A 26,066-nucleotide genomic window follows, 5' to 3' on the forward strand; every position below is an offset into this window, starting at 1 on the left:
TTCTAATTTAATTTTAATTATAACAGTTTTTGAAAGAAGCAATCATTCTGCAGCGTTGAAACAAATAAAGTTGGGGTGGCTGTTTGCATTGCCCTTTTTTGGAGGTTTTTTTTGTTTTTTTTTTTTACTTTTGGAAGCAGCCATTATTTCAAACAGCAGTTTGAAAAAGCTTCAGCATTGTTAATCCTGCTCAGAGAGCAACAGCACTTGGGTCTGAGCCATAAAAACTGTTCTTGCAGAGCAAAATGATCTGACCCAAAAACGATGATGTGGTGGCGCTATCTGGCGGCTTACTTGGCATTACACGGTCTTATATTCCAGACAGGACTTGGTTTCTTCCTCCCAGCACTAGAAATTTCTTCGAAAAGACCAATTTTATGCTTTTTCTGGGTCTTTCTCTAAGCGAAATCCTGAGAAAGGTCAGTGTGTTTCTTTCTAAGTCTTGATTCACACAAACTGTGATTGGAGCGGGCACAGATTTGGTACAGTATAGATTAAAAATACCTATACAGAGGTTCCAGTGCCCTGAATAATCCAGCTAAACTCAGGGGGGTCGTTCACAGGAAGCAATTCAAGCCCTTACAAGATGGTCCAGGTGGTGATCCAAGTGTGACAGGCAGCAAATCTGTTGTAAAAGTTCCTTCCCAACACGATTTGTATTCAGGTAGTGCAACAGAACACTTGAGTTCTTTGCTAGAACACTTCCCTAGATGTTACATAAAGGCCAGGAAAACTTTTGTCCTAATCAGGGAACTGTATAGCTCCCTAGTAAAACGTAAGCCTTTCCACAAGGAAAGCTGCGAGATGAACCATGAAACTCTCCCGTAACAATTTTTTATAGGCGAGTGCCACCTGGTGGGAAGCAGAAAAGACTTTTCAGCCTGAAAAAGCCGTTTTAAGGTGGTCAGGATCTTTTTAAATCAGAGAATTAACATCAAAAAACAGCAGTAAAACCAAAGGTGCATCTGGCAACTGTGTGGACACACTTTTGGTGGCCTGGCTCTGGCCCCTGTCGATCTATGAGTGACCCTGATTATGCTGACAAACAAAGAGATTTTCATATTTTTAATTCCTATATTTGCAAGAGTCTCTGTCTTGAGCCAATGCAAAAATAAATTATGAAGATGCTTTCAATTCCACGTTTCTATTTTCAGGCTTTAAAACTGGTAATTCCTTAAATTAGGTGTCACATGCAACAATAAATTAAATAATGAAGGGTACCTTTGCTGTGTTCTATCCTAGAAAAAGCACAGCAGACACAGATCTCAAAGGTAAGGGTAGAGGTTGGCACGCATTTCCAACTCAAGTGAAAAATTAGTTACAACTGAGTGGATTTTGCTGCTGCTGATGTATTAATGGGCAACACTCACAGCCTCTGGAAGTCAATCCAGCATTTCCTGCTGCATCCCCAAGAAAATCCCACATTTGAGGCCTACTTCTGATTTTGCTCATCACTCTGTGGGACAAGAGCACTTTTGTTGAGCAAGTAGCTGGGAAATTGGGTTCATCTTTTCATATTTTTTTTTTTGCACAACTTCAAACAATGCGCAATTCTAAACTTGCAAGATTTGCAGAACGCCATGGGAAATGGATGTATTGTCAGAACTTAGCAGGCAGTCAGACTGTGCTATTGACACACACATGTGGTTCCAAGTTTGTCTGACATGGTTTAAATTAGGAAGAAAAGCCTTAGGGTTATTAGATTTAGTGGCATAAATGGGACGCTCCATCCCAAGAAAACAGTGGATACATGAAATTTTAGAAACATTTGCCCTATCCCAAGGTTTTGTTCCTTCTCTTTTCAGCCCCTGAGTTTCATACTTGTATTAAATGATGTGTTGACAGACACACAAGCATCTTTGTTTAATTGGGAAGCCCAGGAGTTGTCACCAACAGGTACACACACATTCTGTTTTTAGTCACACATTTCCTCACCACTTCTTTGCCCTCCTCCTCCAAAAAGGCCTCCAGAAGCAGAAAGCTGGGGCTGCGCACATAAAGAATTAAGGGGATTAGCAGCACAACCATGCTTGGGTTATGGCTTCAAAGCAAAATATTGGCTGCACCTACGTAAACGCCTCGGTTTAAGTGATTGGAAAGGAAGCGTTTCTCAGAAGTACAGGTGCATGACCGACTCCAGCTATTAGGGCCGAGAAAGGGCAGGAATTGCTTGGGAAAGGGGGAAAGGGCGGTATTAAAAATGAAAAAAGAAAAAAAAATATAAAAGAGAAAAAGAAGGTAAATAGGAGGAAAAACCACCAAGGCGAGCAGGGATGTGTCCCCTTCCCTCCCCCGCCCCAGGAGCTCCGGACCGTCCACCTGCCGCTCCCCGAGCCCCGCGGGGCGGGGGCCGGACCCGCAGCGCATCCAGGCGCTCCCCCGCGAGCTCCCCGCGGGGCGCAGCGCTCGGAGCCGGGCACAGAGCACCCCGGGGGCAGGCAAGGGGCGCAGCCCAGCCAGCTGCGGCAGCCGGGGGCCGACCCCGGGCCGTGTCGGTGCCGTCCCGCCCCGTCGGGGGCGGCGGGAGGGCGGCGCGGCGGGGGGCGCCCGCGGGCGCGTTACGCACGCAGTGATCTCAGCGGCGCGGGCGCGGCGGCAGCGCCGGGCTGGGGGCGGCACGGCCGGACCCCATAAAGGGCGGCGGGGGGCCCCGCTCCCGCCCTCACCCCGCACGGCGGAGGCGGACGGGCCCGCGGCGCTCCGCTCCGCAAAGGACGGGAGGCTCCTCGGAGCCCTGGAAGTGCAGGCGGGACCGTCCCGGGGCTGCCGGAGACTCGCCGGAGCGTCCTCCCCGCCCGCCGCTGCTGCAGCCGGGGAAGGCTGAGGAGGAGGAGGAGGCGGGCAGGAGAAGCGGCAGCCGGAGCAGGACAGAAGACAGAGGGACGGAGCGAGGGGCAGCGCTGCCCTCGCACAGCCGCGCTCCCCGGCATCGCCGCCGCGCCCCGGCCATGGGGAAGCCGACGCCGCCTCTGCAGTGACCGCGGGACGCGGCTCCCGCGCGCCGCTCCGCCGGCAGAAAGACTCAGACACCCCCCAAAACCTGAAAGCAAAAACCCACATCTTCCACATCCATCCCTATATAAAGTGAAATAAAGAGAGGAGAAGGGCCGCGCCCAGCGATGAGGAGCGGGGGGCGGCTGCCGGCGCTGGCGCCGGTGCTGGCGGCGCTGCTGGGGCTGTGCAGCGCCGAGCGCAGGGCGCTGGTGCTGCCGCGGCGCCTGGGCGCGCCCGGCGCCCGAGAGCGCTTCCGCCTGGAGGCCTTCGGGGAGCGCCTGACGCTGGGGCTGGGGCCCGACAGCAGCTTCCTGGCCCCGGACTTCACCCTGCAGTACCTGGGCGGGCCGCCGCCGCCGCCCGAGGACGACCTCTCCCGCTGCTTCTACTCCGGCACGGTGAACGGCGAGCCCGGCTCGGCGGGGGCGCTCAGCCTGTGCGCGGGGCTGCGCGGAGCCTTCTCGCTGCGGGGCCGCCAGTACCTGATCCAGCCCGCGGCCGGCACCGCGCACCGCCACGGGCCGCACCTCCTGCGCCTCCGCGGCGCCCCGCGGGCCGCCCCCGCCGCACGCTGCGCCGTGGCCGAGGCGGGGCCCGGCGCCCAGGGGCCGCAGCCCGCAGAGCCCGCAGGTACCGTGGGGACGCCTCGGCGGGGACGGGGAGGGCCGGGGGGGTTCTGGCGGGGATGCCCCGCCGCTGCTCGCCCCGAGGTGCCCAGCTGGGTGCGGGGATCGCGCAAGCCTCGGGTGCGCGTCTTGAGCGTCCGTGGGTGCGCGCTCTTGCCGCGCTCACCTGCGCTCTCCGACCCTCCCGTCCTTCTTTTTTAACGCAGAAACGAGAAGCAGGAGGAAGAAGAGGTTCGTGTCCAGCCCCCGCTACGTGGAGACGATGCTGGTGGCCGACCAGTCCATGGCCGAGTTCCACGGCAGCGGGCTGAAGCACTACCTGCTGACCCTGCTCTCCGTGGCCGCCAAGCTCTATAAGCACCCCAGCATCCGCAACTCCATCAGCCTCGTGGTGGTGAAGATCATGGTCATTTACGAGGAGCGCAAGGGCCCGGATATCTCCTCCAACGCCGCCCTGACTCTGAGGAACTTCTGCAGCTGGCAGAAGCAGCACAACCCGCCCAGCGACCGGCACGCCGAGCACTACGACACGGCCATCCTCTTCACCAGGCAGGTGAGGGACACCGAGGTCACATCCAGCCCCACGCCCACTGCTCCCTACCCCGGGAGGCTCCCTCTGCCAGGAGACCTCCAAAAACGTGTCCGGGGACAGTCGTGTGTCACCACAGCTGCAGGGAAGCAGGCTAAAAATTAGATGAACTGCTTTTTGTTTCATTCATTTTTTTTTTTTTTTTTTTTGCTGTTTGCACCGCGTCTGGTGAAGCTCACGGTTTGTGCACCGTCCTTCTAAACTCACAGATTGTGCACTGTCCTCCTGCCCCATATATTTTTAGCAGATTTCAGATGGAAATTACGCATTTCATTTCTACGTGTAACCCTCGCCTATGTTCCAGAGACAGATTTTTGCCATCATACCCATTGAAGTGCTGAATATTTATGCTCTTTCCATAAGTAAAGGCAAACTGCCAGGGCTGGATGGCTCTTGCCAAGGTTAAGTCTCTGATCTGATTAATAATGAAACTGCCTTTTTTTTACAGGACCTGTGCGGTGCCAAGACATGTGATACTCTTGGGATGGCTGATGTGGGAACAGTTTGTGATCTAAACCGCAGTTGCTCTATCATAGAAGACGATGGTTTGCAGGCTGCCTTCACAACAGCCCACGAATTAGGTACTTGAAACTTTGCAAAGCCGTTCCCTGGGATTAATTGAAGCCAGCTTGATGCCGTAAAGCCCAGCCTGCACCTCCCCGGAGCAGTCGGGAGGAGGCAAAGCCCTGTCTTGGAGCAGGCTTGGACTCTGGAAAGCAAATCCGGCCTGCACAGCATTGTCTGCAAGAGCTGTGTGTGTGCCTGCAGAGGGGAAAAAAAAAAAAAGGGGAGAGAAGATCCAGTGCCATCTGCTTGAAATCTGGGAGTGTTCAGATTCGGGTTATTAATTACAGACCAGGCTGTGAGCAGAATAGTGTTGTTGAAATGCTGTTGGTAATGCATAGGACAGACTTCCTAAAGTCACAGACTTTGCTTTTCTCCTTTTCTCCAAGGCCACGTGTTTAACATGCCTCATGACGATGCAAAGCAGTGTGCAGGCATCAATGGAATGAGCCGGGATTTCCACATGATGGCATCCATGCTCTCCAACCTGGACCGCAGCCAGCCCTGGTCTCCATGCAGTGCCTACATGATTACAACATTTTTGGATAACGGTCATGGTAAGGTTATTAAGCTTTCCATTCATGGGGTGTTTGAGTTCTTGTGCTTTACTGCTTTGCTGCTTTTTTTTTTTTTTAAGAGTGCTTTCTGCTTCAGCAGAGACTTAACCTTTTGCATGCTGTCAGTGAGTTTAGAAGAGCCTTATTTTTCCAAAAATGGTGGCACAAATGGTCTCAAAGGCTTGTGTTAGAAAGCAAATGCAGCTCCCTTTTAAAACTGAACCCACAGCATCATCTGACCTCTTTTTTTTTAATTATTTTTTTCCTTCTTTTTTCAACTTTTTCAGGGGAGTGTTTGCTGGACAAGCCCCACAGGCCCATCCAGCTCCCTTCAGACTTGCCTGGCACGCTGTACGATGCCAACAGGCAGTGCCAGTTCACGTTTGGAGATGAGTCCAAGCACTGCCCCGACGCAGCCAGTACGTGCACGACGCTGTGGTGCACCGGCACCTCGGGAGGGCTGCTCGTGTGCCAAACCAAACACTTCCCCTGGGCAGACGGCACCAGCTGCGGGGAAGGGAAGTGGTGCATGAATGGCAAGTGTGTGAATAAGACTGAGAAGAAGCATTATGATGTAAGTAGTGAAAAAGAAATGGGTGCAGCTTGGGTTGCAGAGCCGCGTGGGGAATGCTGCAGCGGGAGGGATCTGTTGGAAGGGGTTGTTTCAGTGCTAATAAACAAACCTGGGGCAGGTTTTTCTAATGAGTTGGGGTAAAAATGAGCACGATGATTGATGCCTTTCATGGTGTGGTTTTGTCTGTGGTTTCCTGTATTAAATTGAGTCCTGCTTTTTGTTGTGGTTCCAGACGCCGGTGCACGGGAGCTGGGGGTCCTGGGGGGCGTGGGGCGAGTGCTCCCGGAGCTGCGGCGGGGGAGTGCAGTATTCCTTCAGGGAGTGTGACAACCCCGTCCCGAGGAACGGGGGCAAGTACTGCGAAGGGAAGCGGGTGCAGTACAGGTCCTGTAACATCGAGGACTGCCCCGACAACAACGGTAATTTTCCCCCCTTTTTGACACCCAGGATTGGTGCGCTGTGGAGGAAGAGCATGGACAGAGATGATCTCATGCCCACCTGTCTTTTCTCTGCTTGCAGGAAAAACGTTCAGGGAGGAACAGTGTGAAAAGCACAACGAGTTTTCCAAGTCTGCCTTTGGAAGTGGACCTGCAGTGGAGTGGACACCCAAGTTTGCTGGTGTGTCTCCAAAGGACAGATGCAAGCTGGTTTGCAGAGCCAAAGGAACAGGATACTTCTTTGTTCTACAGCCAAAGGTATTTCAAAGCTGTACCTCTTCCAGCTGACCTGAGGAGGATTTTTATTTTCTCTCTTTGTGTGAAGAGTCAAGCAGTGTAGAAATCTGAAATTGTCTTTCTCATATTTAAGCTAGATTATTCCTCCATATACAGCTGGAGGAATTGCGAGCAAGCTTTAAGTGTTTTGACACACCTCCTCTACCCACTCTGCCCTGGTTTCCTTCCACCAATCTGATTGCATTGAGATAGGTTTGGAAAACTCTGAGGGATCTTTGCCAGAACATTGGTGCTTTCTCATACTGGTTACTAATATGCTGACAGCTGAAAATAAACACGAGGAAAAATGTTCATCTTGCATAGCTACTTGAATTCGCTGTCATCAGATGGTGAGAGCCAGGAACTACCAGGGCGATGACACAGAGGGTTTTTGTGGAACAGCACTCCTAGAAATAAAGGATGTGCTGAACAGCATTAGAAGCAACACTGGCAGTGTGCTTTGAGGACATGTCTGCCTTCTAGTGACACTAGAAAGCGATGGGGCTTTTTTCATATGAAATCAGTAAAACAGGAGCTGTTTTGGGGGGAGGTGTTAATGAAAACTGAAGGGGTTTTTCTCCTCTCACCATGGCACCATTTTTGAAAGCGAGAAGTAGCACCACATACCTCCAGCTACCTGTGGGCTGCTCTGGTTTTCAGTTTCCAAAGCCCTGAAAACGGGAGGTGCTGTGGGTTTCCCACCTGTCCGTGTTTCGCCTTGGGCAGTTTCAGAGCGCTGTGCTTGTTGTCACAAGGCTCCTTGTGTCCCCCAGGTGGTGGATGGCACCCCGTGCAGCCCCGACTCCACGTCTGTGTGCGTGCAGGGGCAGTGTGTGAAGGCCGGCTGCGACCGCACCATCGGCTCCAACAAGAAGTTCGACAAGTGCGGCATCTGCGGGGGCAACGGCTCCACCTGCAAGAAGGTGTCTGGCACCCTCGTTAGAGCCAAGTGAGTGCAGGGCTCTGCCCCACCCGGTCTGTGTGGGTGGGATTCACCCCTTACCGAGCTGAATGCCTTGACTTCACACAAGGTTTAGCCTGGGTGGGATTCACCTCTTAACAAAGTGAATGCCTTGACTTCACACACGGTTTAGCCGTGTTCTGGGAGGCTTTTTCCCCCTTCCCAGGGAGGAGCAGAGGACTCAGTGTTTCTCTTTTCTCCCTGGCAGACCTGGCTACCACGACGTGGTCACCATCCCGGCGGGGGCGACCAACATCGAGGTGAAGCAGCGGAACCACCGGGGCGCGCGGCACGACGGCAGCTTCCTGGCCATCAAAGCCGCCGACGGCACCTACGTCCTCAACGGCGACTACACGCTGTCCACGCTGGAGCAGGACATCACCTACAAGGGCAGCGTGCTGCGCTACAGCGGCTCCTCGGCCGCCCTGGAGCGCATCCGCAGCTTCAGCCCCCTGAAGGAGCCCCTGACCATCCAGGTGCTGACGGTGGGGGACCTGCCGCAGCCCAAGATCAAGTTCACCTACTTCGTGAAGAAGCCGGCGCAGCCCGGCGCGGACAAGGCGGCCGGCAGGAAGAAGGAATCCTTCAACGCCATCAGGGAGATCATCTCCTCGGAGTGGGTGATCGAGGAGTGGGGCGAGTGCTCCAAGTCGTGCGGCTCGGGCTGGCAGCGGCGCGCCGTGGAGTGCCGGGACCCGCGGGGCCGGCCGGCCGCCGACTGCGCCCGCGAGCTGAAGCCCAGCAACCTGCGGCCCTGCGCCGACGTGCCCTGCCCGCAGTGGCAGCTGGGGGACTGGTCCCCCTGCTCCAAGACCTGTGGGAAAGGCTTCAAGAAGAGGTTGTTGAAATGCGTCTCTTCCGACGGCAGCGTGCTGCCCCAAGAAAGCTGTGAGCCCTCCAAGAAGCCCAAGCACCTGATAGACTTCTGCAACGCCACGGACTGCAGCTAGATAGGGCGGCTTGGGAAAGATAAAACGTTGGTTTTTTATTATTTTATTTTATTTTTTTCCTTCAGACCAGTGCACTGAAAAACACAAAAGAGGGCCAGAGGCAGCACCTGTGTTTTTGCTTAAAAAAATTCAAGATCCGTTGAGGTGGGACAGTGCAAACGGCTTGAGTTGGCTTTGCATCCCAAAAATCCCCTGCCAGCTGAAAGTTGGATGGGATAGCAGGCCCATGTCGTTCATTTCTCTTTAGCAGATAAGGCCCAAAGGCATCAGAATTGCCTTTTTTAAAATCTGTTATAAATTAAGCCAAACGTGAGCAGTGAGACACATTTCAGCAAACATTTTGGGGTTTGGTTATTTCGCCCTTCTTTCGGATTTATCTTGTGGTACTGATCAAATCCCCACGTGTAGGAAGGGGAGGGAAAAAGATAGCTTAAAATAATTGGTCAGGGCTTACCTACCTCACAAAGGGCAAAAAACAAGATTGGAAAAAGGAGCTTTAACTATGTCATTCATGGCTGCTATTGTTTCAGAGAATAGTTTTATATAAAAATAAAGCCATATTCTCTACCTGTCAAGAGTAAGAAATACCAAAAACAAATATCAACCCCACAAATCACTAGAATTTTATCTTTTTTTAAAGTACCTTTATGTCATCCCAATGTGCCTGTCCATTTGTCTCAGCCACTCCAGTGCCATTGTGGTGACATGTGTAATCCAGAGGCTTGGAAAAGTGGAAATCTGAGTCTCAGTAGTTGCTCTTTGTGCCTTCTGCATACCTTCCACTGGCTTTTCTGATTCCAGCTTGGTCCTGCCTTCCTGCCAAACAGATTTGTGGAGTGTGGGAGCATTCCAGCCATGCTTTCACACTCAAACCTTTGGCTTACCCCAGCCAATGGATATTATATGAGTTGGAAAAAACAAAAAAAACCCCAAACCATCATGAATGGGAACGTCGTCTGTGGCCTCTGCTGGGTTTGTAGAGCTCAGTCACTGATCAGGTGAGAAGGCAAAGCTGAGGGATAGCAGGTCCATCCACAGCAAAACGCCAGCATTCACATCATTGAAGATTGTGCCAGTCCATAGACCATGAGAGAATATGGCTTTCCATATGTATATAGTAAAATATATTACTATAGATTTTACATACTTCATAAGTATTTTATATTTCTCTCCCTTCTGGGAAGGGTTATAATTTGTAATAAATGCATATAATGAGCGTATTTATTTTTATACTTCTTGTCTAATGTGATCTTCTAAGTTATCGCTTTTTTAAAAGGACATATAACAAGGATAGAGTATTTATACAGTATAATAAGTTACTAGAGGTAATAAATGAACCCTATAAATTTTGGAAATGGAGTGTCTTTATTTCACTGGACTAAAACCAGTCCATGGAGCAGAAAGCTCAGCTTGGAATCTGAGGAAAATATTAAGCAAAAGGCAACCAATGACCTGTGTTAGTGAAGAGGTTTGGAGAACTCTCCCCATAATGTCACACACCACCTTAAAAGAGGTAATTTTGTATTTTATTACTTAACCACTAACTCATCTATTTCAGCAGATGGAGTGCAACTATACTGATGGCACTGGTTGTAATAACAGCTTGCAGAGGGAGCGAGTGTCACGTTTAGAACCAACAAAATATGTACAAAGGCAGCAATTTTGCCTCGCTCTGGTGGGGAAGGAGCAGTTCAAAATCCAGAGCGGTTCATGAGCAGTCAGAGGTTTCCCTCACCAGCTCCTGGAGAATTTCCCTCTCTAGTTTTCTCCTGACGCTGCTTTTCCAAGAAGCACTGTGTGAATGAGCTGTTCTAATGCTGTTGGTAACATGTTTTATTATGTTAAAATGGATACCAAACATCAAAAGCTGGTTTTTGCTCCCTCATACCCGATCTCATCACCACTGCAGTCAAGAGAAAATCTTCTGTTGGGCTCCGTTGGATTTTTGCCATGGAATTTGAGACATCAGTCATTTCTGGATACTTTTGGCTTTGTGTCATGTAAAAATCTATTAAAACTTCCTTTGCCAAGGTTTGGACTCTGTCTCTGCAGAAATGGTTCCCATTTTATTCCGTGGATAAAGTCCTGGCCCCTGTGAATCTCAGAGAATTCTCATCATGTCACACTTCATTGAGCATTGCTTTGATGTGCAGAAATGCTGGGGAATATTTTATTCCTAACATTATTCAGGAGGCAGCCAATCCCTTTTCGGTTTTATAAATAGTTAAAAGAGTATTTTTAAATACAATAACTATTTATTTGTATATATAGATGTATATGTGCACATGGATTTTATTCACCATCTAGGCTAGAAAATAAGTGGGAGTTTGAAGAGAAGAGTTATCCTGGAGCCTGCCAGACTGATGAGATGTGAAATTGTGGTATCTGTGCTGGGTGAGCACTGTAAATGGTGTAACTGGAAAATGTGGAGTAGCTCTTCTCCTCTGGCGCTGTTAAAATAATAATGTGATTTACTCCTTGAAATTGTCCTAACAGTAAATGGGAAAACACCTCAAAACTCATTCAAATCAACATCTCCAAACAATGGAGGTGTTTCAGTAAAAAAGCGAGGCTGCTTTTATCATTTTCACATCACAAGTGGGTCAGCAGGTGCAAAGCGGCGTGATTTGTCAAATTTTGTAGGACAAACAGGGGTATTTTAGACAAAATATCTTCACCCACTATCTAAGGTGGGGAATGGAGAACCAAATACTCCTGGAGAGATCAGAAAGGCATCCTCAGAGGAATAACCTCAGCAGACAGTCCCAGGGCTCTGGCTGGGCTGTGCTCATCAGCTCGCTGGGAAATTGCTCCCACAGCCTGGTGTTATCCCGATCCATCCACCTGGGAAGGCTCCCCATCCCTGCAGGGGCACACCTGCCTGCCAAGCACCCTTTGGAGCAGAGATCACTCCTGTGGGATGTGCCCATTGCCTGCTGAGCCCTGCAGGTGTAATTAGGTGAACTTTCATCCCTAGCAAAGGTCACCCAAATATAGCAAAGGGATCTCCTGGCAGGCAGATCCCACGGACATGTCCAGGCTTCAGCAGGAGTGTAAGAGAGCACTTAGCTTAAATATTTGCATTTTGCCCTGTTCTGCACAAGCAGCAGAGCTGTGTTACAACATGTGGAGGCAGAAGGAGAAGAGCCCAGGAGATTGCACCCACTGGATGTCCCTTCTGTGCTGATCTATCCCACGCTTTCCCAGCAAAACAACTCCAAACATTCCCTCTTGCCCGAGATTCCCCCCCAGAACACAAAATGTGGACAGAAGGGAAGTCAAAACACAGTTATCAGGTTCAGAAGTGGTGCTTTCACCAGGGTGTTTCAACAAACATTAGTGCTCCCGAAGCCCGGGGCAGAGGGATTATTGTGGAGATGAAAGCAGCGCTGTTTGGACTCGCAGATGGGATTTACAGCCCACAGCAGTGCGAGAGGGGCTTGTGCAAAAGGGATTTAATGTTGGGCAAGAGAAGTGCAGCTTCCTGCAGCCCCTCTGGCTGGAAGCTCTGCTTGACAGCATCAGTGGGATAAAGGATCATCTTTGGTCCTGTTGCAGCCCAGGACTGGCAGCTGATGAGATTCCAGACCCCTGGACAGCATCTAAATTTAAATATCCAGAACCTAAGCTGCTAAATCTGTCATCTTTAGTATGTTGCACTTTTGTGTCAAAGTGCTGCAAATCTGAATTTCTCCTATCTTATGATCATCCACAGATATTCCAGCTGGAAATTAGTATTTTCTCCAGTATTAGCTGCACTCAGCTGTAAGATATTTTCCTACAAGCACACAAAAAGGAGCTGCATGTTCCAAGAGGGCAGTCATATGGTAGAGATTATAATCAGACACGTTAAGAGCAGTGGCCGTTTTAATTGTGCATCAAATATTTTTTTTTTCAGTGTAACTAAGACAGTACGCCTGTCCCAAACAATTTAAATGTCTGCTGCCACTTTGTGTCTTTTCTCATGCACAAAACTGGAGATGAAATTAGGGATGAGAAAAGAACTGAAATACAAACATTTTGATTAAAAATTTCTCTGTCGAGCTACACAATTTAACGGAGAATCCTTTCTGATTTGTTTTTCAAATTGAATATCTATACCAGTCCTGGCTCAGGACAGCCCTGCTTAAACCTGAGACCAAAGGAAAATTTGCCTCCTGTTTAATCTGAGTCTTAATTACATGTTGAATTAACCCCAGAGGGCAAGTGTTGGTGAGAATATTTTCACAGAGATGAAACAGTCTGAGGAAAAGGGAGGAGAGAGGGAGAGAAGAAGAGAGAGAAGAGGACTTTTGTGGAATTTTTAACTGTAGAAACTTTGGAAACAGATGTTGGAGATTAGATTTCAGAATCAGGCCTGGGCAGATTTAGAAGTGAATTAAATGCAGTGTAAAGTCCATCTCCTTTTTCTCTCCCAGTGAGCCAACACACACATTAGGGGATATGCTGAAATAATGAACACTGGTGTTTTCCATTTCTCATTCTCCTCCTGCCAGAACAAATGCAAAGCACAACATGGAAGCATGGAGGGGCTCAGCTGCCTTTGATGAATTAAAAAAAAAATAAATTAAAAAAAGGCCTCTTCACATGTTTCCTCTTCACTCTTTTAGTTTATAATTTCATTTATTTGGACTTTTAAAGGCACAATAGCTGATGTCAGAAAGGAGAGTCCCCGGAGCAACAGCTGCCTGGAAGACAAGAGGGTCAGAAGCATTAAAAAATACAAATGTCAAAATCCTGCATAAAATAATTTTGAATCTGATCTAAGCTAGTAAAAGCCAGGCAATTCAGAGCTAATTCTGCCATTTGCATAGGGACAAAAATCTGTATAAGCCCGTTGCCAAAGCTCAGGCTGAAGTGATGGATATTATTCCCAGGAGGACACCGTCTTTAGGGGGGCTAAGCCATTTACTTACAAATTTATTCCAGGCTCTAAATCAGATTCCTGTTGGTCTGACTTGAAAAATCAGTAGGTTGATATTGTTTAGGTCTGTGCCACAGATGTTCTCTGCAAGTAATGAATGGGAGGGTGGGGTGTAGCACAAGGAGGAGACAGGGGCTGAGCCCGTCCTGCTGGAGACACCCCCAGCGCTGGAAGGACGAGGAGGAGGGCTTGGAGCTGGACTGTCCTGCTGGGATGTGGGCTCTGGAGAGCCTCTGGATGAAGGTTCATGGATGGCATGGAATGTTAGACAGGTGCGTAACAGGCTCTGGGGGCAGCTTGGCAATTTCACTTTCGAGTATTGAGAGGGATGTGTCAAGACTTGGAGGAGGAGATGGAGATATTGGCATCATCAGGTGGTTTGAAGCAAACTTGTGACATCACTTTGGGGCTTGGCAAAGGAGCCTCTCTAGCCAGGTTCCCCTCCCCAGCTCCAGGAATTTCCCTGGGGATGCAGGGCTGTCCCTGAGCCACAGAATTACCAAAACCCATTCCAACCTGGAGCCTGCAGTGACCCTGCTCTGAGCTCAGAGCTACTGCAAGAATCGAATGCTTGGCATCACTGATTATTTATTCAAAAAACAAAAAATGAAGCCAAGATTCGCACGCTGCATTCCTTTGAGAATCTAGGAAAGAGCTTCCCACAGGAAAGGGCTGTTCTGATGTCTGTTTGTGGAGCAGAAAAGCTGCACGATTTGCAAGAACAGAGAGCAGCTCCGAGTCATGCAGCTCAAACAAGTTTGTAAAGGACCTTGCTAAATCAGGAGGGGACACAATTTAGTTTAGACTTAGCAGAGAATTGGTTTAGTGGCCTGACCTGAAGAGGAGCACTGTCAGAGAGCAGAAAATGCAACTTCTTAAAGTAACTATACTTTTTGTCCACGTGTTTTCATCTGTCTTTACTGAGGGAGAATCACATCTTTGTTTAATACCAGTGATGAAGGAGGGTCCTTTAGGAGGACGAAGCTGAGGAGTGAGGTTTGACCTGGTGTTATCCTGATGGTCCCAATACTGCTCCCCCAAAGACCTGGCGTGTTGTGGGGCTGTGTGGTGGAAAACAAAAAGATGATGGAGTTTTTTCCAGCCCAGGAAAAATGGATCCTACAGTTCGCTTTCAATTTCAGCTGAATGCCAGGAAAGTGCTTCAAAGGATGGAAATAATTTGTTACTCAAGACCTGAGCTCCTCAAAGATAAAGTGTTGGGCACATAGGTTTTTGGGACTCCAGAGGAGGACCTTTAGCTTTGGGGCGAGGTGCTTAGCTGCTTTTTGACACAATTCACGTGACTATAGGTTTGGCCTGAGTATCCTGAATGTCCAGTGGCCTAAATCTCCTTCATGTTTCCCTCCAGTGGAGCCTGATGTATGTTGTAGCCTTGTTCTTGTTTCACTAGTGAGAGCTTGTTTGCATTTTTTGCTGGGGGCTGTTTGACAGACTCACACAAGACCTGCCTGAGTCAGGCTTGCTCTTAAAAGCATTGCTGGCATAGCCGTGTCACTGGAGAACACGGGAAAGCAGAGCACAGCTCCATTTGTTACAGCTGTAGCAGCAAAAAACCCTAATGAAGATGCATTTACACTGGCCCAAATCCTCTATTCTGTTCTGAGAGCATTCCAAGCTGTACCTACAAGGCAGTTTAACTTGCTGAACTGAATCAGATTTGCATTTTCACCTGGACAGAAATAGCTGCGCTGGCTAAAGCTGTGTTGGCAAATGCATTTGTATACAGAAAATTCAATAGCCTTCTTTCTTGTATGCTTCAAGAAATCAGAGATCTTCTTAGGAAGGAAAAATCCTGCTTTTCCCTCTCATGACAACCTTCAAACTGCAAAGAGGCTGGGGGTTACCTTCTCTAACATATCCACTGCCTTTAAATATTTGGGCTGTCAGAAATTTAAAAACATTTCAGGAACCGAGTAGAGTATGAGGTTTATTCATGCCTCTGCCTTAATGGAAATAAATTCTCACCAATAAGCATCCCACACCCTGGAGAGTCAAAATTTCACCTCACTTGCCACTGGAGCTGGCTGGAGATAATAAAACCCACTCCACATGCTCCTCAGCAGGTTTTGGGATGGAAAAGCTGAGGGAGTCTAAGAAGAAAAAGCACAGCTAGCAGCACTTCAAAATCTGAGAATGGCAGCATTGTTTGGGGAAACAATAAATGCTGGGTTTAAACAATTTAATGTCAAACAAATGTGGAGGCTGTGTCATGCAGGAGCAGCAGTTACAGCAGCGTTGTTTGAGCTTAAATTTGACATCAAGCAGTAACTGCAGGCGGGCTTTGTTCCCTAGCACTGAGACGTCTGCACATCATAGATGCAGGACTTCTTCAGAAAACTGCCAGATTACCGGATTACTCCAAGGAAAATTTCGCAATGGCCTTTGATTCTTTCCTGATGAAGTGATTTTCCACAACACTTTACTCACTGGCAGATGAGGAGAGACTGGGGAGCGAAATGCATGTGGCAGTATTACAGAGTAAGAACAAATGCAGTCACCAGTGTCTTGGTTAAGGAGCCCAGGCCTGTGGACACACTGATAACAGCAAAGCTCCCTGAGGTCAATGAGATTCGCTTTAAAAGTGGGATAAAATCAGCCCATTCCCCTTTGCAAAGTCACAGCAAGGAGAATAAAAATTATGACTGGAAGCACTCATGGAATAGAGTTTGAAATATTCCCCATTCCCCAATCTGCACCAGTGGTACAGAGAGCAAGGATAGCACAGCAGCAGGGAAAGCACAGAGCATCCCGGGCCAGGAGGCTGCTGCACCTTCCCTGCTCAGTCCCAGCTGATGGATTTAATGTGACCCAGGTGGCAGATATAACAAATATCTTGGAAGAAAAGAAAAGCCATGCTGGCTGAGCCTTCCTGATTAGGAGCAGCTGGTTGGGCTTGGAGTGGTGGCTTTTTTCCCTCTCCCTGTGAAGTTCTTTGTGCTGCGATAAAGGAGCTCACACCAGGCTGGTGCTTGCTGTAAGTGAGGGGGTTAAGATGTTTTGTGATGCACTCTTTGATTACTAAATTTCAGGGTTAAGATGTTTTGTGATGCACTCTTTGATTACTAAATTTCAGGGTTAAGATGTTTTGTGATGCACTCTTTGATTGCTAAATTTCAGGGTTAAGATGTTTTGTGATGCACTCCTTGATTACTAAATTTCAGGATTAAGATGTTTTGTGATGCACTCTTTGATTACTAAATTTCAGGGTTAAGATGTTTTGTGATGCACTCTTTGATTACTAAATTTCCTGCCTTTTGGGTACTCACCTTTACAGCCTCTGTTGTTCTTTTATGTGCGTACTAAGTGGTGGAATGATGCTGTTCTGTTTGAGATGAGGAGGTGGAGTATTATTTGAAGTGGTTTTATCAGAAAGTACTGTTTTGAGAGCAGGAAGCTTTCCTGTTTTGTTTGAAATGTAAATATTGTGCAACGCTGCAAACATTAGGTATTCTTAAAAGCTGTTAGCAGGTGCTAAAAGAAATAGTGGGTATTGTAACGGCTGGCAAAGATAATTTATCTCTTATGGTTTATATTAATGTATAATTTATCGGTAGTGGGGCAAATAAGGAAGCATTTTGTTTTTATTGTGGCTTTTAGTTTAAAATTCGTGAGGATGATTTTTTTTTTGTTTTTTTTTAAATTTGTCTGTGGCTGAGTGGACCTTTCAGATACGATGGGCTCTACATTAACAAAATGTCCTTGTGTTATTCAAGCACAAGAGCAGAGCATTAGTCTGCCTTGGTATCTGAACCATGTTATCTCTTTTTCCTCCATTCTCCTTCTGCTTACTTTCTTTTTGTCTTTTTTTTCCCTTCCATCATGAAACTTGCACTTTTCTCTTGGGCAAAGAGTGCTAAATAAAAGGGGGAGAGAAAGTTAATTTATAAGGTGAGATAATATGACAACATTATCATTTAACATTAACATATTAACACTTGTTTTGAAGCAAAAATACAAGCTCCCTGGTGAGATTAAGGATAAGCTTAATTTTAAAATCATCGAGATCTTGTTGTTGCTGCAGAAGAGGAATTTAGCTTTCATTTATTTTTTAATTTGCATCTTGATATGACTTCTTATCACAGACCAGCTCAGGTGGGAAGGGAAGCAGGGATTGTTTTGTGCTTCTCTGCTGCAGAGGGTCCACGTGGAGCAGCATCCAGATCCGGACTCACAGAGATTAAGGCACAGAGGAAAAGCTAAAACAAGCATCCTTCAGCTGTTCCTGTGGAGGGCAAGGCAAGCACTGCTCTTCAGGAAGGGAGGAAAGCTGCACAGGAGGTATTTAATGACTCTTTTCCTAAACTGCCCGTCCCAGTTTCCTCAGGGGACAAAGAGGGGCATGTTGGAAGGAGAGGGAGGTGTAGAAATTCAGACCACCAGGACTTCTGCCTCCCCTCACTCACATCTCCTCTCTCTTCCTGGGGTCACACTGCTCAGGCTTGGTGGGACCAGGTGAGACTTGCCAAGCTCAGCCGTGCAAATCCCTGTTCCCAGAGCATCCAAACTTCCCTCCCCTTGTCACTGGACCACACAGCCTCTCCCTGATGACCTGAAAGGTGTGGCCTGGGCAGCAAGGGAGGGAGCAGCATGACACTGCAGCAAACCTGAGGGCAGAATTAGGGTGCAAAGATCCCCCTTCCCTCATTCTACCTCATGCAAAGGAGGAAAAGGCTGGCAAAAAGGATCCTTTTGGAAATCACTCAAAATATGGCTGACATTGAAGGAATAACCTTTCCTTTTGGCTGTGTGACTGTGGTGCAGCATTTGGGGGCTGTGACTTTTCAAGAGCTGGCTGATTTGCATAGGCACTTCATTTCTTATAAGTGGAGCTGGCAGTGCTGCCAGGAGTTACAACTGGCCAACAATTTCTCTTGTAAAATCCTGCTCCTGCTGGGGTAAATTATTTTTCAGTGCTCTGAAATTTCTTGCGTCGGGCCTCTGTCTCAGTCAGTGAATACTTGCAGTTCCATTTTACAGTTATTGGTGTGGTTTCTTAACATTTCTGAAAAAAAACTCAAAAAAAAAAAAAGAATAGAAAAGAAAAAAAAAAAAAGTCATCTCTTCTCAAGATAATTGTGTCATGATGTCCCAGAAAAAGGATGGAGCTGGTGGGACTGGGGGAGGAGACTGGGATTTCTGTAGCTCTAATTTTTGGACTCAGACCAAAGCCTGGATGCTTTGAAAAATGCTACAATATAAAAAAAAAATAATAAAAAAATATGAGGATAAAACCCCATCAATTTCTCAAAGCCATATGCAAGGATTAATTTTAAAACCTGGGCTCTGAAAGCACCCAGGTTTAGGATGGCTCAGTTACAGTCCCAGCCATGAAATGTTCTGCTTAAACTGATGTCAGTCCCCCCAGCCTGCTCCAGAAAGATTTTATTATCTTCTAATTGCAAGTGCTGGCAGGATGATTTTACACTCTTTTCAGTCTATCAGTTCAGTAAATCAGTACATTTGGTTATATTTATCCCAGCTGCAAGACTTTGGAAGAGAAACTTTCTTGCTCTTTGAGGCTGTAAAGGACACAGGTGGCTTTAGAGTGAAGGACAGAATTAAGAATATTGAAACAGGCCTAATGCAGAGAATTTGCCTAACCCCACAACTTACTATGGATTAATACCTATGTTCCTCGTGGTCCCAGAAGAAACTCATGGTTCGTTTCTGAGGTGTTTTTCCTATGCAAAACTAGTGCAGATGTGCTTCCCCTAACAAAGGGCAGAGCGGGAGAGGAGAAAGCAAATTGTTGTGGGAAAGGAACTTGGAATTATTTAACATAGGTTTTGTCAGGGAGAGCAAGAGGACCACCATTTTAGGAGGATTTTTGGGAAGAAAGATGCTTGTCATAAAGGGACTGCTGGGATGGAGCCTGAGCTGTCAGAAACCCTTGGTGTTTGCTCAAGGTCCCTGCAGCTGCTCACCTTGGACAGTGCCACCACTTCCCCTGTGAACCCTCCCATTCCTGCAGGAATCCTGGCGAGAAATGGGCGTAGCTCAGTGTCCTGTGGAAGAGAACAATGCCAGAAAGCAGGCTCCAGGCAGCGATCAGCCCTGAGCTAGCTGTGCTAAGCCATTGTGCCAGGGAACAGGAGCGCTGCTGTGTCCCACAGTGGCCTGCTCTGTTCTGGCTCTGGAGCTCACTGATAAATAACTCCTTTTGTGCTGCACATCTGGGGGAAGGGCTGCTTCCCCTGCTGGCCACATGCCTGCTAAATAAAGCCCAGAGGAAATTGGTTCTGCGTGCCGCTGTCAGAGAGGTGAAGGCTCAGCAGTGACCTCTGGCCCCTTGAACTCAAGGCACTGGATGCCCCACGAGGTTGGCAATACCAAAGCTTTGCTCCAGAAGAGCCTCAGCCAGGTTATTCCTCACTCCCAGGTTATTCTTCAAAGGGATTAGGGTTGGCAAATGAGTTACAGGGAACCAGAGTGCTGCTTTCCTCCCTGTTCAGAGATACAGGCTGGGAAAATGCAGAGTAATAAAAAAATAAATTAAAATGTAGAGATTGTTAGAGTGCAGGAGTTAAACTGTTAAATTATAGAGCAATGGTATTTTTGAGTAAATTTATTCACCCCCATCAAAGAACCCATGATCAGCTGTGAGGCAAGTACTAACTATGCTCCAGAGACAGATGTGGTGATGGATGATGCAATTAATCAGGCTCTTTAAAACCCCTTTTTTCACTGCTGGTGGAGTAGCTGGGTGCTTTCCTAACGTGTCCTGTGACAAAGCTGTCAGGGGGGCTGCAAAGGGAGAAGTCACATTTCAGTGTGATTTCTCAGGGCAGTGCTTGACCCTGCACAACGTGCTCAGACACATCCAGTGTACCTAGGAAGAATTCCACAGGAAAGAAAAGGAAAAAGAAGCACTTGTGGCAACTCTGATTATTTAAGTGCTCTGGGACCCATTTACACTTAGACACAAGTAAATACCTTGAAGACAAATATAGCTGGAGCTAAGCCTTTGTATAAATTTTGAGATGACTGGGTGTGTGTCTCCATGGGGTTACTCATGAAGTTGGAACTGGTAAGAGAGGAATTCTGTTTCATTCAATTTGTAGGATGTAATTTGAATTTAATAGTCTTCAATGAAAGGAGGTAGGAAATTGAGGAAGGGAGTGTCTTGTTTGAACAAATCAGAGATTTGATTTGCCTCTTCCTGTGCAAATTTCCCTTAATGCTTGATATTAACAAATTGTTTTTCCTGCAGAGAAATGGAAAGAAACAGAAAATTTTAAAGAGGTTATTTGGGGAAGGTAAATATTGAAATCCCTTGTACAAAAACTTGCTGAGATACCTGATTTTAAATGTCCCTCAGGTCTTAAAGAAAAGAAAAAGCCTGTTTTATACATGAGCCTCAATCCATAGCAAAGTGAGTTAGGGATACACTTATCATTAGTCATTGCAAGTAATCCTAAAAGGAACTGTTTACTTTTGTATAATCTGTGATAAATTTTACCTATATATGCAGAAAGTGGTCCAGTTCTAGGCAAAAAAAAAAAAAAAAAAAAAAAATCTAACTTATGCAATTGCTGTACCAAAATTGAAGTTCTCGTGTCCTTCTCAGGCTGTCCTTGTTTCTGTGGGTATTAGTCAGACCTTAAACAATGATGTTTTTCGTCAAAGATAAGCTCTCAAGCAAACAGGAAGAGGGTGTAGTAAAAAGTGACCATAAACCATATACTGGAACTGCTGGAATCAAAAGATTTTATCAGCCTCTTCTTTTTTTATGATGTCTGTATATTGCAATAGATCCATCTATTGTTTTTTCTTTCGTTGCTGTCCCCTGGCACCGGGAAATCATATATAACACAGGGGTATCTTTGTGTCCAGGCTGAAAACTGTTGTGCAGAAATTCTTTAATTTGCATTATGAAGTTATGAATTCCTTTATGAATTAGCACAGTTTGAGGCAGATACAGCTGCAGAAATTATTTAATTTGCATTATGAATTAGCACAGTTTGTGGCAGATAGAGCTGCCTTGAAAGTGAGGGCCTGCAGAGAACAAACACCATGAGGAAAATCCAGATTTTCCCCACATTTATCCAGCCAAATAGCAATGAAATTTTTCCTCTGTGTGTTTTTCATGTATGTTCTTACAGTAAAAAACCCTTCTGCAGTTACCATGTGTGATCTGAGAGCAAACCATCTGATTAAAAAAAACAAATACAATAAAACCCCTCACTGCCCTGGTGAAGCCTTCATTGAACTCCTCAGTGAGGCAAATTTTAACTGTGGCTTTCCAGAGCAAAATATGGATACTGCAGAGCAAAGTCCCCCAGAGGTTAGAATTGATCTGGCCCTCTGAAGAAATTGCTTGGGTAAAAGAGACATTCAGCATTTAGCCATCTCTCAATTCACCTCTAATTTTGGCTCACCCTATTTCTCCCTGAACAAAACTATGCAGTCTCCTGGAAGCTTTTAAATTTAGATTCAAGGCAGGCTCTGTCTCAGTCTCTTGCATTAATAGTAATACTTTTTTTGCCTGTCTCGTTTGTTCAGATTTATGTTTTTTTTTTTTCTAGGATTTGTCCCCATGTTCAGCTTGGTGGTTCCACAGAATTGGGAAATGTTGCATAAACAGAGCCCTGCTCCTTCAGCTGTGCATTGCAACTGCAAACAACCTGCTTCCAGCAGCACTGGGACTTGGTGAAGTCACAAGCATCTAAAAAATAATATTAAAACCTTGTCCCAGAAATGCTCCCTGCCTTAGGTGGCTGAAAGCTGTCTCCCTGTCCTGTTCTTGCCCTTTTTACCTCGGTGGGAATCTCGTGCTCTCAGCAGTGTCTGGAGCGATTCACCTGGCTTCTGTTTGCTCCCAAGGATGTGGGAGATTTGCAGAACCAGGGCAAGTCCTGAGGTCAGACCTGGCTTTACCCTTCATTTTCTAGCAGCTGCTTCGTTGTTTTCTTGAGGTTGCTGCTACCCCTTTAAAAACAAGCATCCCAGGAATTTTCTTTTGAAACAGGCTTCCCCTCTCCAAATCCAATTATACTCTTTCAGCTGGGTCATTTTCAGCCCCTGCCGCCTTTTCGGTTCTTTGGGTTTTTTACTGAATTTATTAAAAAACACAGCCCTGCCACAGGGAAAGCAAGGGGAATTTTCACCCTGCTGACTCCCAGCTCTGCTCCAGAGCCACTCCTGGCTCAGGTGGGTTTGTTTTTCCCTTTGGAAACCACGGCAGGGCAGAGAGAGGCAGCTCCCCCTGGTCAGACAGGGAGTGTGGGGCTCATCCCACACAGGAGCTCGGGCCACCCAGGGAATCACAGCAGGAAAAAGGAAAAGGATTCAGGATGTGAAAGTGGGAAGCCAAACTTTATCATTTGTGTCAGCTGAGATAACGGGGTGCATTCTATTTCAGCAATGACAGGAAGAATTCAGCGCGCCGCGTGGCCTGGTGTCAGTGGGAAATGACACCAGAATCTCGGAACAAATCATCTTAGTTTAGAAGGAATAAAAATGGAACACTTTGTTAACTAACAAATAAATCAATCTCTGAAGCCATTCCATACAATTTCCACCTCAAGTGTCAAACAGTGTTCATGTTGTAGCTGTGGATAAAGACCCTCTTGTTGTGCGGCCGATAATGGACCACGTTGTCTTCTTGAAAAAAATGGGCATCTGTTCTTAGAAAACATCAGGATACTTCCAAATGCAGTACAATTAAACGTATTCCTTAGCTTCAAAACAAAGTACAACAGTCCCAGGTCATTCCTAGTTTTGCTGTCTGCAGAGTGCTGTTAACTGGGCTTAAACAGAGATTATTTAATGCCGATTTGTTTCATTTTAATTAACCCCTCTAATTCATCTTTGAAATGCTTCTCGGCCTTTCCTACTTCAGCGCTGTGTGTGTGAAGCCTTGCAGCCGGGGGGAGCAGGCTGGAGGCAGGAGGACGTGTCACTTGGGAGGATGCCACCCCCCTGCTCAGGTGTCCTTCTGCTGGAGCAGACGCTTGTTGTGTAACATTTCCCAGCCTCTGCCACTGCCCAGCAGAAACAATGGAACAAATCAAGTGCAGAGCTCTCAGGACTGAAAAATGCATTCACTTTTGTTGTGAAATCCCATGTAATCCTTAACTGCACACAGCGAGGGAGGGCAAAGACCTCTGCTTCTGACAGCTATCAGCATTTCTTACTTTCAGCACAGAATTTTATCTCTGCAGCCAGCAAGGGGCTCAAAGTTCATAAAATGCCTGAATCTGGGTCAGGAAATATTTCTGCTCGTTGCAAGCTGACTTCCCTTTCTGATGTGTGCTGGAGGTGTTGAGGAGAGACGTTGCTGCTGTGTTGTTGCTCTCCCTTCTGAAAATGAGCTGCTAGGAGTCCAAAAAGAAAATTCTGGGCTAAAACTCCCCCCTCTATTAACTGATTCTGTCCTGTGGCACCAGAGGGTTTAACCTGAAGGAAAAGAACAAGCATCACAAACTCAGCAATACTAATTCTTAAAGAGATGGATTTGACCTGACCCCCAACAAATCCCGAAACCTACCGTGTTCGATAGCCCCAGCTGGGGATTGGGGTGGTGGGAAGGGCTCAGCTGCAGCCCCTGTGTGTCTTAGGAACACCTGTCAGGTCCTAAGCCCTGTCCTCAGGGGGTCTTGGCACTGGCCTGGCCAAGCCAGAGGTTCCCAGTTTCACCCTCTGAGCTGGGGAGAGTATCCCTGGCACTTTCACCTGCTGTTTTCCCAGGAAAAACCACAATGCAGCTTTGCCTCTGTGTTCCTGAGCATCCAACCCTTGTAAACCCCAGCAATGATGAGGAGGAGTTAGCAGCTGAAGAGTTCATTTTGTACAGCATTTATCTCCTGAGCTTAAAAATGCACCAGAAACCAAGATTTACAAAGCTGCTGTTGGGATTGTTTCCCTTTTTATAAATTGCAAACAGTAAACCTGTCTCTTTTAATATATTATGTCAGCTAAACGTCTGTTTTGCTTACGTTGTTTCTTGGTTCACCTTGGCTCTCTGGTGATTCCAATCATATGAAAGTGCTCAAACTCAGGGCTTGAAAATGGTCAATTTTCCAAAATCTCTATTTGATTCTGCAAGATTCTACAAGGAACACTGCTGCACATGGCTGTTTGCACATCAACAACAGCGTGTTGAAGCAGGCATTTTGAACATAAGGGAGTTAAGAGCTGAAGTTTTTTTACAAGTATTTTATTTTTTATTAATAGTATTTTTAAAGCCAAATGTTCTTTTTGAAAGCTGTGGCATGGAAATGCAATCACTTTGGGTGTTTTATCTCTTTCTCCACACAAAATCTGAGCTTGAGCTCAAGTCCCTTCACCAGTGGGGTTAAAATATGGCACAATTTAGCAGTGCAAGCAGACGAGCCTCACCCCAGGACTGTCCAAGGACCATCAGGATGTTTTCCATGGAAAGATCAGCTGTCCCTAAAGCGAGGAGGACACTCAAAGCTCGCAGCTGCCCTGCTTTAGCTCGTGGAGTGGTGCCTGCTGGTGTGTGAATGGGTCAAGAGCTGTTTGCATGTGTCTGTGTGTCAGGGCTTTTGTTTATGACTTCGGTCACTGTTTCCATTTCAGAAGAAATAAGATAAATCCTTCTGACATTCTAGTTCTTTCTCTTCTTGGCTCTAACTGATGGTGAATAATTCAGATTTGGCAAAGGGTTTTGTCTGCCCTGAAACTGCATTTCTCGACATTTGCTGGTAAAATTTGCCAGCTGGAGTCTGGACTGCAAAGGTTTTTACACTTTTCAAACCTGAAGGTGGTTTTTTTTTCAGGTCTCTGTTGTTCTAGTAAAAGATATGTTTTCTCTCTCAGTAAGCCTTTCTGCCATTATAGATCATTATGCTTCTCCATCTACATACAAGTCATATTATACATTATTTTAATTTATCACTCTTTACAGCGATTTACCTGCACGTGTAACAATGTGTGTAATATTTTGGATATGAGTATCAAGAGACAGAACAGGACATTAGGACAGCACTGACAGTTTTGTGGGGTTTTGCTTGCTTGGGTTTTTTTTTAATGGGAAGCTAGAAAAGTGTTGGAGCAGATGTTCTGGGTCCTAAATTTGTAGCTATTGATGCTTACACATCAAAGAAAGGCAGAGTCAAGCCTGTTATCTCTTTGAGACAGAAAAGGGGGGGAAAGGACAAGTTAGCTATGAATGTGTAGCACCTGATTGAGCAGCACTAAGTGCAGTTAACAGTAACAGAGTGCTGGGAGAGGTTTGCAGCTTCAGGAAGGATCCTCTGCTGCAGCCAAGCCAGGGGTTTGTCAGGAAAATCACTACCAGCGCTGAACCTGCTTTCTCTGAAGCTATTTTTAGCAAAACAATCCGAACACAGGATATTTGGTAAGCATCAGCATCCGGTGTTTATCAAAAATAAAAGCTCCTGCATGATTTGCAAAGCTATAAATAAAGCAAGAGGTTCCTGTGCACTGAAATTTGTATTGTTTGCTTGAATGGCTGCACATGGACAGCCCTGGCTCCCTCGGCCTTTCCTCTGCAGGGAGATGCTCCAGTCCCTTCTGCATCCATCTCTGCATCCTTCTGCTGGATCCACTCTGGGAGCTCCCTGTCCCTCCGTCCTCAGGAGGACTGGGCACAGTAAAATTAACAA

General features: G+C 46.8%; 1 protein-coding gene and 1 long non-coding RNA gene across 3 annotated transcripts; both read left to right on the forward strand.

Annotated features, from left to right (window-relative positions):
- The first annotated feature begins 2,651 nt into the window (after positions 1 to 2,651).
- On the forward strand, positions 2,652 to 10,558 carry ADAMTS1 (ADAM metallopeptidase with thrombospondin type 1 motif 1). The gene is made up of 9 exons (XM_014253497.2): positions 2,652 to 3,624; positions 3,827 to 4,173; positions 4,658 to 4,790; positions 5,163 to 5,330; positions 5,618 to 5,904; positions 6,137 to 6,323; positions 6,424 to 6,599; positions 7,391 to 7,566; positions 7,787 to 10,558. Exons 1-9 carry the CDS (start codon positions 3,120 to 3,122, stop codon positions 8,526 to 8,528), a joined length of 2,721 nt encoding a protein of 906 aa, XP_014108972.2. The 5' UTR covers positions 2,652 to 3,119; the 3' UTR covers positions 8,529 to 10,558.
- A 5,778-nt stretch (positions 10,559 to 16,336) lies between these two features.
- Positions 16,337 to 24,361, forward strand: LOC148184962 (uncharacterized). Of its 2 annotated transcripts, XR_015771908.1 has the most exons (4): positions 16,471 to 16,812; positions 17,323 to 17,361; positions 17,609 to 17,751; positions 21,999 to 24,361. It is a non-coding gene; the product is annotated as an uncharacterized LOC148184962 (long non-coding RNA). The 2 variants fall into 2 exon arrangements; XR_015771907.1 differs by lacking the exons at positions 16,471 to 16,812; positions 17,323 to 17,361 and adding an exon at positions 16,337 to 16,447.
- Positions 24,362 to 26,066: the final 1,705 nt, after the last annotated feature.

The sequence above is a fragment of the Pseudopodoces humilis genome, chromosome 2 (genome assembly GCF_049639895.1).
Source record: "Pseudopodoces humilis isolate 2021_Gansu_Grassland_sample_001 chromosome 2, ASM4963989v1, whole genome shotgun sequence".
NCBI classification, from domain to species: Eukaryota; Metazoa; Chordata; class Aves; order Passeriformes; family Paridae; genus Pseudopodoces; species Pseudopodoces humilis.

Excerpts from the sequence above, each read along its gene's own strand:
- ADAMTS1 (XM_014253497.2), top strand. The coding sequence starts at position 3,120 with ATGAGGAGCGGGGGGCGGCTGCCGGCGCTGGCGCCGGTGCTGGCGGCG. Across the intron at positions 5,905-6,136 it reads CTGAGAAGAAGCATTATGAT|ACGCCGGTGCACGGGAGCTG; the intron begins GTAAGTAGTGAA and ends TTGTGGTTCCAG. Across the intron at positions 6,324-6,423 it reads GGACTGCCCCGACAACAACG|GAAAAACGTTCAGGGAGGAA; the intron begins GTAATTTTCCCC and ends CTCTGCTTGCAG.